Source organism: Haemaphysalis longicornis, unplaced genomic scaffold, assembly GCF_048455015.1.
Source record: "Haemaphysalis longicornis isolate Haplotype H1 unplaced genomic scaffold, Haemaphysalis longicornis Haplotype H1 scaffold_5, whole genome shotgun sequence".
NCBI lineage: Eukaryota > Metazoa > Arthropoda > Arachnida > Ixodida > Ixodidae > Haemaphysalis > Haemaphysalis longicornis.
In genome coordinates, this window is record NW_027526385.1 from 200,986,689 (window position 1) to 200,998,944 (window position 12,256).

The 12,256-nt window shown below is 45.9% G+C and overlaps 1 protein-coding gene across 1 annotated transcript; it reads left to right on the top strand.

Moving 5' to 3' along the window:
- Window positions 1-2,359: 2,359 nt before the first annotated feature.
- On the top strand, window positions 2,360-5,665 carry LOC144139592 (uncharacterized). Its single transcript, XM_077671891.1, has 2 exons — window positions 2,360-3,298; window positions 4,389-5,665. Exons 1-2 carry the CDS (start codon window positions 2,360-2,362, stop codon window positions 5,658-5,660), a joined length of 2,211 nt encoding a protein of 736 aa, XP_077528017.1. The 3' UTR covers window positions 5,661-5,665.
- The last annotated feature ends 6,591 nt before the right edge of the window (window positions 5,666-12,256 follow it).

Here is a 12,256-nt window from a genome sequence, read left to right on the forward strand (position 1 = left end):
ATCAGCATTTGTTTTTACCGTTTTACTGTCACACTTTGTTCTCTGCTTGCTGTGTGGTTTTTAAAACGAGCTGAGCCAAAAAGGCATCTTATTTTTTTTTACCTGTACCCAGGCTCCGCCTGCGCTTTATTTCTGTCATTTCCACTTCTTCAATTTGTGTGTGTCTTGTCGCTTGTTTGTTTCTTGCAATATGTTTCCTGTATTTTGTTTTTTATGTAACTATCCGTGCGCCAGCACTCAGCCCTCTGGCTGTTCCTTGGCACGTAAATAAACATGATTGATTGATTGATTGATTGAATATTTTTAATAATATTATTAATATTAAGATTATAAATTTTAAGTGAAATTTTAGGCGATTTGTAGGCGATTGTGGAATTTGTGCGAAACCGCCGATGCGGCGCCTAAGCCTCCTGAAGCTTTGTCGGCAAGCAACGACACCGGCCCGCCGTCCCGCAGGCATTCTTCACCCTGCTCCCGCCGACAGTCGCTGGCCGCCTGGACCCCCGCGCCGCCCTCCCAACCGGTCGACCTTCAGACACAAGTTGCCTCTCTCCATGCCCTCCTCATCGACGTGCTGGAGGGAATCTCTTTTCTGAGCAACCAAGTGGCCCGACTTCGTGAAGAAAACGAACCGGTCAGTCGTGAGAGCATGCTGGGTTTGCTTGGCAGGCCGATGTTGTTGTCTCCCTCTGGGAAGAAATTCGCTGCCTGCGTGGGGAACTCGCTCGACGGCCTGCAGGCCCGCGCACCCAGCCCTGCTCCCCGGAATCGAAGTCGCTGTTCTCTGCGGTTGTGGCGGCTCCAACACCGCCTGCCCTTGCCGCATCCCCCTCACCGACATCAGGCACGGCCGGGGGTCTGCAGGGTAACGTAGTTGCATTTGTCCCTGCCCGGTCACTGCGATTGTACAGCCGAATGGACGCCGTTCTCGCCTTCAAGCGTCGTATGGCACTTCCGACCCGGGATCAATCACGGTGGTTTCACCGAAATTAACAGACTCGGTTGACCAACAATCAACACCTGACGTATCTCGACGGCCACCTTATATGGTTTTTTGTAGGCTGTCACCGGAGACTGCTAGTGAAGCCTTGACCTCCCACCTCACCACTTTCAACACCCCTCCTGTGACCTGCAAACGACTAAAAACAAGTTTCACCAACTATGCGTCGTTTCATGACGTGTTCTCCGACGAGCGCTTCGAACGCATGCAATACCCATCCTTGTGGCCAAACGCGTGCCTCTTTAAACGGTTTCTAGGTCCTCTTCAAGAATCAATGCTACACTCATTTTATACATATATTTTAATCCTCCCGGATGCGCCTGAAAATTCTCTATCAAACGTTCGTGGCCTACGGATAAAGGCTAGTGAGTTTTTTTATTCCGTATCTTCATTTGATTTTTCTAATATTATTATTACAGAAACCTGGCTTGAACTAGATATAGCCTCCGGGGACTATTTTACCTAAAATTATAATGTTTACCGCAGTGACAGGGACTGTACAAACGGTAAAAGTTTTGGTGGGGCGGTTCTCACAGCTGTGGATTGTTCTATTTCTTCCTTGAGGCGCAGTGACATCGCAACTGTGGATGAATCGGTCTGGGTTGAAGTATGCTGCCCAGGTAAGCGGAATATCTTACTTTCTACTTTTTACTTTTCTCCAAATCTTCATCCACATGAGTATGAGTTAGGCATATCGGTCATCACAACTGTCATCACCTCAAATCCATGTCATGACTTTTGTATCGCTGGCAATTTAAACGCACCTGGTATCGACCGGTTGGATGGTGTATCGTACTTGGCTGTCGCGGCGCGCAAGCCGATAACGAGCGCCACTGTCACACCCTCTCCCTTCTCTGGCTGCGCATGCGGCTATATAAGCAAGCCCAATAAAGCTGCGCGCGGTCTGCTTTGGCTGAGCCACTTCATGTGTCGTCTTCCTGCCACCCACACATGATACCTGGTGTCAGAAGTGTCAGAACCGCCAACGCAACAAGCATCAACGAATGGACGCCATAAAGCCACCGGGACCACTGCAACTGTCTGGAAACATCAGACGCAACTGGGAGCTCTTCAAGCAACGACTCGACCTGTTCCTGACGGCGACTTCGGCGGAGAAACCCAGGACAGAAGCGGTCAAGGCAGCGATCCTTCTCAGCACAGCTGGCGAAGAGGCACTGGAAATCTTCAACAACTTTACCTTCCATGAAGGTGAGCGAAAGGACGACTTCCACACGCTGGTGCGCAAATTTGATGAGTACTGTCTTGAGCAAGGGAACGAGGTTTACGAGCGACAACGATTTTCCCGAGAGTTAAGGACGCAAGCCAAGCTTTGCAATTTTTGGGGACCTTGAAGAGTCTATGATAAGGGACCAAATTGTTTTCGGGACCAAGAGCAAGAACACCAGAGAAAAAATGTTGCGGGACAAGAACCTGACTCTACAGAAAGCAGAAGATATGTGCAAAGCAGCAGAAGTAGCGGAGCAACAAAATACTGCATGGGCTAGTGAGCGCGTACAAGTTGACCTTGCCCGGCGGAATGAACGTAGCAAAAAGCAAAGAAATCGTTGCACGCAATGTAGTAAGAGCCATCCGCCACGGCAGTGTCCAGCCTACGTGAAAGTGTGCTACGCATGCAACAGGATGAATCACTTTGCGTCCTGCTGCAAGAACAAGCAGGTTAACGATATTCAGAACGACGCGGACGATCATTTCGACGTGCTTGACGTTAGCATCTATGGCATCAACAACAACGCAGGAAAAGATTGGACAGTACGCGGTAAGGTGTACGGCTGCGAAATTGAACTGAAAGTAGATACGGGTTCTCAGGCGAACCTTATTCCGCTCAGCGTCTTCAAACGCATGTCAACAACAGCGGCATTGCAGAAGAGCAACGCAGTGCTCACCGCCTACAATGGGTCCGTAATCAAACACCTTGGCGTGGCGACCACAGCACTGGAGATAAACGGCGCAAGGAAAGAAACGAATTTCTTCATCGTTAAGAAAGGGCGCCAAGCAATTGTTGGCCTGAGCACTTGCCGTGAAATCGGCCTTATCCCGGCAACCGTCGATACTATCGGACGAAGCGGAGCAGAGGCGCCCGAGACAGAATTCGCGCACCTTTTTCGAGGCACTGGGTGCGTAAGAAGAAAATACAAGATGGTTCTTCGGCCAGACGCTGTTCCAGTCGTGCAACCAGCAAGGAGAGTGCCACTGGCTCTGAAGGAACCATTACGTGACGAACTCGCCCGCATGGAGAAAGCAGCCATCATCGTGAAAGTAGAAGAACCAACTGAATGGGTGAGTCCACTGGTTATTGTACGCAAGAAGAACGGGTCGCTCAGAGTATGCATGGACCCACGAGAAGTGAACAAAAATATATTACGTGAGCATTACCCTATGCCCATCCGTGAGGACATCGAAAGGCAGTTGTCAGGGGCCCAAGTCTTTTCGCGCCTAGATGCAAACTCCGGATTTCATCAGATACCACTTGATGAAGATACATCGCGGATCTGCACGTTTGCAACACCGTTCGGGCGATATCGCTTTTTAAGGTTGCCGTTCGGAATTTCATCAGCCAGCGAGGTATTTCAGAAAACGCTGTCCGAAATTTTTGAAGGTGTACCTGGAGTACGCGTGTACGTAGATGACGTCCTGGTGTGGGGAGCTGACAAAGCTCAACACGACGAACGTTTGAGGGCCGCTCTAGAAAGGGCAGAGAAGGCAGGGCTGACCTTTAACCCAGAAAAATGTGTCTTCGGTGTGAGCGAAATAACATTTTTGGGTGACGTGATCAACGCACAAGGTGTGCTCCCCAGCCCCGACTTGATCAAAAGCATCCGAGCTATGCCCGCTCCGGAAGACAAAAATGCAGTACGGAGAATGATGGGAGTCGTAAATTACTTCCGCAAGTACATGCCCCGACTAAGCGACAACACGTTATTGTTGCGGAGCCTCGTAAAGGACGATATCATTTTCGAGTGGACTGCAGCTCACGCGCGCGAGTGGGAAGCCGTATGCGAGGCGTTAACGTCTCCTCCGCTGTTGGCTTTCTTTGACGAAAAAAAATAGACAAAGCTGGCAGCGGACGCCTCTGCAATCGGAATAGGTGCCTCTTTATTGCAAAAGCACGGCAACGACTGGCGCCCAGTCATGTATGCATCGCGGACGCTATCTGATAGCGAAACGCGATATTCCCAAATCGAAAAAGAAACGCTCGGCATCGTGTTCGCGTGCGAAAAATTCCACCAGTTTACATACGGCCGCAAGATTCTTATCGAGACCGACCACAGGCCGTTGCTTGCCATTGCAAAAAAAAAATATCGGCGAGATGCCACCAAGGCTACAGCGTTTCTTTGTGCGCTTGCTCAAGTACAATTATGATTTGCAGTTCGTTCCTGGCAAGGACCTGCTCCTGGCTGACATGCTCTCTCGCGCGCCTGCCTACGCGTCGGAGCCGGCAACAACCGAAGACGTCGAAGTCCACGCAGTTCAGGTCGTCTCCGGAATAGTAAGCACACCAACGAAGCGACGTCTTCAAGCTGAAACTGTGGCGGATCCTTACCTAAGTTTGGTGATGCAGCAGCTTTCCGAATGTCGACCTGTTGAAGGGGAATTACGCCCGTTTGCTGCCGAGCTATCAGTCATCGAAGGAATATTACTTAAAGGATGCAAAGTTGTCATACCTTTGTCCATGAGAGCTGAAATGCTAAAGAAAATACACGCCGGTCATCTCGGAATGAACAAATGCAAGGCAAGAGCGCGTGGATTAGTTTTCTGGCCTGGTCTTGACGGCAGCATAGAATCGATGATTCGTTCATGCAGCGCATGCCAGAAATATGCGTACAAGCAGCAGTCCGAGCCACTTATTCTTCGGCCAACACCCAGTATGCCGTGGTACAGAGTAGGCATCGATATCTTTTCCTTTGCTGGTGACGCATACTTGACAGTGTACGAGGCGCACTCCAACTTTCCTGAGGTGGAAATGCTAGCTACCACGACAGCACGAGAGGTAGTAGAGAAAACGTCCGCTATCTTCGCACGCTATGGGATCCCTGGACAAGTATGCACAGACAATGGGCCTCACTTTGTGTCAAAAGAATTTGCCGACTTCGGAAAACGGTATGACTTCGAGCACATCACTTCGAGCCCGCGATTCCCTCGGTCCAACGGACTAGCGGAAAAGGGGGTGCAGGTAGTCAAGCGAATCTTAAAAAAGACTACAGAGTCGCGTGATGATTTTTGGCTGGGTCTGCTGTCGTATCGCGTATCTGCATTAGAAGATGGCCACTCACCCGCACAACTATTACAGGGACGGCAACTGCGCACCAACGTTCCGGAATACCGAGCGGAACTCGGAAGCGCCGTAGTAAAGCACAAGCATCAGGACAAAGGCAAGCCACTGCCACTACTGCAGCGAGGAGAGACAGTGCGCATACGGGACGACGACTGGTCACGCAAGGCGAGAGTACTCCACGAAGTTGCTCCTCGATCCCACATCGTCGAAACGGAGGATGGACGGCTGCTGAGGCGGAACAGACAGCACCTGCTTCGAACCCAGGAAGAATTCCGCGCCATGCCTAACGACGGGAACAGCCACGACGCCGAGGGTGACAACGCGCAAGTCGTGAGCCAAGACGCTCAAGTACCAGGTTCTAATTAATCTGGTCTCGCCACTCGGAGCCTGCAAGCCAAGGATCCTGGAGTACCCGAGTTACAAAATGAAACGCGGGAGACGGCCGGAACCCCGGGAACCACGACGGAGGGGCGGCCGTCAACCGGTACCCGCAGGTCAACCCGTCAACGCAGTGAACCGAAGAGGTTGCGTTATGACGAAAGTTTCCGTCTAATCTCTTGACTTTACTTGTGAATGGTGTTTGTTTACTGATTGTGTTTTTTTTGTTCATGCAAAGAAAAAGAGATGTATCGTACTTGGCTGTCGCGGCGCGCAAGCCGAAAACGAGCCCCACTGTCACACCCTCTCCCTTCTCTGGCTGCGCATGCGGCTATATAAGCAAGCCCAATAAAGCTGCGCGCGGTCTGCTTTGGCTGAGCCACTTTATGTGTCGTCTTCCTGCCACCCACACATGATACAGATGGTACCATCCAGCATCAATACCACTATGCAATAAGGAAAAGCACCTGCCTTCTCGAGTTCATTTCTTTTACTGACCTCCAGCAAAAAAAATGGTGTAAAAAAACCAACGGAAACACGATTGACCTTTGCTTTTCCAATCTTCATTCTCTCAGTATTTACAAGTCCGACTTTCATCTTGGCTGTCGTGACAAGTATCATCCCCCCTTGCATCTTTTTTCACCGTGTTCCCCTCAGTTCATTCGCTCCTGTACATCTGCCCATCCTGTCTTTAACTTTGCCGCTGGAGACTACATAGCTTTTTATAATTATCTGTCAGAGTTTTATTGGTCTGAGGTTTTGAACGCTGGAAAAGTTGACGAGCACGTCGAGCAATTTTCTTCTATTATGCAAGAAGGTATGCGCAGATTCATCCAGCGTAAGTGGCCCAGGAACTTTAAATTCCCCGCTTGATTTCCAGGTGAGCTCTGCGGGGCCATAAAACATAACAAGCGTGCCCATCGGAAAGCACGCCATACAAGTAGTGAGTCATGGCAACAGCAATTTGTCTATTACAGGTCTTTGTGCAAAGTGCTCTATAAGCGGGATCGGTTACATCTCTGCTGTAACTCTGCGGGATCGGTTCAACATCTCTGCTGTTGAAAATGATGCTACGCGTTGTTATCAATGCTTCTGGCAGTACGTCCGTTTTCGCTCCGGCACGAAGAACCAAGAACACTTCAGCCTTCTCGATGAGATGGGAAATGATATCGCTTCATTTGCCGATGCTTTTGCTGAGCACTTCAGTTCAGTATTTGGAGCCACAACCCTCTCCCGCGCCCGCGAACTGTCTTCTTCGAATTTCTGTATCACTTTTATATGCGAAGAAGACGTTCTCAAGGCACTCAAACACCTAAAGCCATATCTTTCCTCTGGTCTGGATGGAATTCCCTCCGCACAACTAAAAGCTAGCGGGGTCATACTAGCTCCGATTCTCGCTTCTATATTTACAACTGTATAAAATCAGCTACCTTTCCGAGCCTTTGGAAAGTCGCGCTAATTGTTCCTGTGTTTAAGTCTGGTGTGAAAACAAAGGTAGAAAACTACAGGCCAATTTCTATCCTCTGCTCGGCAAGCAAACTGTTCGAATCAATTTTGCAAGTAATTTTGTCGAGTAGCGTCAAAAACACCCTTCTTCCAGAACAACACGGTTTTTTATCTGGCCGCTCAACTACTACAAACCTCGTGTCTTTTGTCCTTTGCCTCGGAAGGTGTGCATGGACGGGGTCAGCTCGATATCGTGTACTGTGACCTCAGCAAAGCGTTTGACGTAGTTGACCATTCCTTGCTTCTACATAAAATGTCTACTTATAACATTCCAGTTTGCTTCGTGGAGTTATTAAGCAGCTATCTTAATATATGTCAGGTTTTGTCTCTGTTATTAATAAGGAATCTGCTCCATACAATGCTTCAAGTGGTGTGCCTCAGAAATCGGTTCGGCGGCCCGTTTTGTTTTCTTTGTTTGTTAATTACGTCTCAGCCTCTATAAATCACTATTCTGTTCGGGTATATGCTGATGACACCAAAATATTTACAGCAGTTACTAGCGTTGAAGATTGCAAAGCTCTTCAATCTGGTGTTGATGCTTTTAGCAACTGATGCTCCGCGACCAACTGGGAAGAGCTTTTGAACATGGAAGGGCTTTTGACAGTGCGCTTAACTTTTCTGCTCGTGTGGATTGTTTTTCTTATTGGGCACCTCGACGCTTGAAGTTTGCCTGTAGAATATCGAGAGAATTCACCCACCCTGTCCCACCTATAATGCTTTATTTGTCTTTTGTCCGCTCAGTTTTAGAATATGCCTGTGTTGTTTCGCGCAGCACGGGCCAGTCGAAGAGTAATATCCTTGGCAAAGTGCAAAATAAGTTCATATCTATGAACAAACATCGTTTCTCCCACCACTGTGGCAATTGTTCAGACTTTTTTACTTCTAATCCTCTCCAAAGTGTGAAGTCAGGACGAACAAATGATGACATAATTTTTTTATTTGATCTTGTACACGGGATTATTTCTTGTTAGGAGTTGCTTGCAAATGTAAATCGTAGAGTACAGTCGAAACTTACCCGTACGTCTCCTATACTTCGTACCCGTAAGGCATGCAATAGACACTGCACACTGTACCGCCTTCAAGAAACATACAATCTCTACTCCTGTAATATTGACCTGTTTCATACACCCCTTCAGTCTTACATGTGCGACCTTCTGACTTCTGTCTCTCCCAGACTTGGTTCCGACCAGTTTTAATTCTATTTTCATTGCCCTATTTCCGTTTATGTTGCTCTCCTTTGTTACTGTTACTACTCACATATATCTGCCTGTTTGTATTCTCAAATTTTTATGACACTGTGTATTATCGTTTCGTGATTGTTCCAACTTTAGTGTGCCGAAATCGTTTATTTTGTTAAATGACCTTTATTCTTCATTCTAGTATTTTTCTTCGCTTGTATTTTGTTGTTCTTCTCACGCGTTGATGTATTTGTGTCGTTGTCTGTCTTTTTCTTAAGTGCGCCAGAACAAATGCTACGGCTGTACGTGGGCACTATAATAAAGAGATTGACTGATTGATTGATTGATTTCCTTATTATTATTATATTATTATAATAATATAATATAATTATTAATTGGTATTATTATATTTATTATTATTCCTTCAGTCTGGTTAAAAAACGATTGAAAACTTCAGGCCAATTTATATTCGCTGGTCGGTAATCAATTTTACACGTACTTTCTTCGATTAACGTCAAAAACTTTATTCTTCCGGAACAACACGGTTTTTTATCTGGCCGTTCAAATGCTACGAACCTTGAAACCTAAATGTCCTTTGCCTCGGAAGCTTTGCATCGACGGGGTCAGCTCGATACCATGTGCTGTGAGTTTAGCAAATCGTTTGACGTAGTTGACCATTCCGTGCTTCTGCATAAAATGTCTACTTATAACATTCCCGTTTGCTTAGTGGAGTTACTCAGCAGGTATCTTAATAATAGGTGATGTTTTGTCTCTGTTATTATTAAGTAATCTGCTCCCTGCTATGCTTGAAGTGGTGTGCCTCAGGAATCTGTTCTGGGGCCCCTTTTGTTTTCTTTGTTTGTAATGACGTCTCAGCCTCTATAAATAACTATTGTTTTCGGGTATATGCTGATGACATCAAAATATTTACAGCAGTTACTAGCGTTGAAGATTGCATAGCTCTTCAATCTGGTGTTGATCCTTTTAGCAACTGGTGCTCCGCGAACAAACTTGCTCTTAGTGCACTAAAACGAAGCTAATGTCCTACACTCGTTAAACAAACCCCATACTTTATCCGTACGTTGTGAAAAGTGTGCCACTACCGCGTTTGTCAAAAATATCTGAACTTGGAGGCACTTTTGACAGTGCGCTTAACTTTTCTGCTCGTGTGGATTTTTTTTCTTATTGCGCCCTCGACGCTTGAGGTTTGTCTGTAGAATATCGAGAGAATTCAGCAACCCTGTCTCACTACTAATGGTTTATTTGTCTGTTGTCCGCCCTGTTTTAGAATATGCCTGTGTTGTTTCGCGCAGCACGTGCCAGTCGAAGAGTAATATTCTTGGCAAAGTGCAAAATAAGTTCATATCTATGAACAAAGATCGTTTCTCCCACCACAGTGGCAATGGTTCAGGCTCTTTTACTTCTAATCCTCTCCAAATTGTGAAGTCACTGCGAACAAATGCTGACAAAATTTTTTTTGAACTTGTACACGGGATTATTTCTTGTTCGGAGTTGCTTGCAAATGTAAATCTTAGAGTACAGTCGAAACTTACCCATACGTCTCCTATACTTCGCACCCGTAAGACATGCAATACACACTGCACATTGTACTGCCTTCAAGAAACATAAAATCTCTACTCCCATAATATTGACCTGTTTCATACACCCCTTCAGTCTTACATGTGCGACCTTCTGAGCTCTGTCTCTCCCAGACTTGGTTCCGACCAGTTTTAATTCTATTTTTATTGCCCTATTTCCGTTTATGTTGCTCTCCTTTGTTACTGTTCCTACTCATATATATCTGCCCGTTTGTATTGTCAAATTTTTATGACACTGTGTATTATCGTTTCGTGATTGTTCCAACTTTATTGTGCCGAAATCATTCATTTTGTTAAATGACCTTTATTCTTTATTCTAGTATTTTTTTACTTGTATTTTGTTGTTCTTCTCACGCGTGGATGTATTTGTGTCGTCGTGTGTCTTTTTCTTAAGTGCGCCAGATCAAAGGCTACGGCTGTACCTGGGCACTATAATAAAGCGATTGATTGATTGATTGATTCTATTATTGTGATTAATCAATCAATCAACCAATCAACCTTTATTTTTGGTTCCCAGGAACACCCCTAGGGTCTTGGTACTGGTACACCATATACAAGCATTCATAAAACCAAACTAAAATAAAGACAACACAACGTAGAAAACCATATATATAAAAGAAACAATAAAGTGAAAATAGTTACAGAGATCCCAGAAAGCAAAACAGCAAAAAAAAGGAAGCCTAGTGTTAGAAACCATGACACCCGGCCAGCAAAACGTTGAAGGCAAATCGGTGAAAAATTAAAAATACACAAGCAAATACTCAATGAACATGACGGAGATAGATTATCCACATAAAACAAAGGTTTTGTAACAAAATGTTAGGAAGTTTCAAAATGGAAAACGAAGTTCAGCGTTACAAGCACTGACACTAAAACCGACAGAAATATAAGCAACACAAAATCAGGAAAAGTGAAAAACAAGTGAATATTAATATTAATAATATATAACAAATATTTATGGGTAATAATATATTTATTATTATTTCTTAAGTCTGGTTAAAAAAAACTAATGAAAACTACCGGCCAATTTATATTCGCTGGTCGGTAATCAATTTTACACGTACTTTCTTTGATTGGCATCAAAAACATTATTCTTCCGGGACAACACGCTTTTTTGTCTGGCTGTTCAATGCTACGAACCTTGAAACTTTGATGTCCTGTGCATCGGAAGCTTTGCATGGACTGGGTCAGCTCGATACCATTTGCTGTGAGTTTAGCAAAGCGTTTGACGTAGTTGACCATTCCTTGCTTCCGCATAAAATGTCTATCTATAACATTCCTGTTTGCTTATTGGAGTTACTCAGCAGCTATCTTAATAATTGGTCATGTATTGTCTCTGTTATTATTAAGGAATCTGCTCCCTACTATGCTTCAAGTGGTGTGCCTCAGGAATCTTTTCTGGGGCCCTTTTTGTTTTCTTTGTTTGTTAATGGCGTCTCAGCCTCTATAAATCACTATTGTTTTCGGGTATATGCTGATGACATCAAAATATTTACAGCAGTTACATTAGCCGATGCTGTCACCCTATCGTGCCCGTATAATCCTGCCACCTTTTCTGATGTTGGCGAGAAGCAAAACTTCCGTGTGTACGAGATTTCGGTACACGGTAATGATCCCCAGTTGGTAGAAATTAACTCGGAGCCATCCACTACGGTGCGTCTCATCGCCCAAGCAGCTTCGACCCGTTAAACACTACAATCAATTGTACCACCCCATCGACGGGACCGACTGTCACCCAGGATCCGCTGCTCCATTCCCTCCACGCAGCCGGCTCCGCTGCGACCGGCACACAGACAACGCAGCTACACTGCCCGGCGAACGCCGCTTGTGCTGTAATAAAGAGAGCTCTAATATCGTTTGAACACTTTCTTCGTGGTATTGAGCGCGAATGCCACATTCGGCGAGGCACAAGGATACGCAGTACAACACAGACAAGGCCGTCTGTCATCCACCACAGCGCACGCATTCCACAAGTCCTATCCTTCAGCTCACCTTCAAGGCACGGTGCCGAATTTTCCGAATTTGCTTTTCTTGAAAGTCGCCGAATTTGCTTTTCAGAGGCCGAATTTGCTTTTCTTCACACTAAGGCGAAGGCTCAGTATAAAAACGTAGCAGAGACATCTACGTTTGGGACCTGAGGTGTAAGGCGCGATAGCTATATTTCGGGTGCCACGAAGCGTTACGTACGCAGTTGCTGCAATTCTTATCTAGACTTCACCAGCACTAAAGTACATCAAAACCAGACAGACTAGCAAGAAGGCTCTCAGCCCTTCGGTGTCTTAAAATGTAAGCGTGATAGATT

Coding starts and splice junctions, on each gene's coding strand:
- LOC144139592 (XM_077671891.1), top strand. CDS start 2,360: ATGATAAGGGACCAAATTGTTTTCGGGACCAAGAGCAAGAACACCAGA. Junction 3,299..4,388: donor TAGAAGAACCAACTGAATGG/GTGAGTCCACTG, acceptor TATGATTTGCAG/TTCGTTCCTGGCAAGGACCT.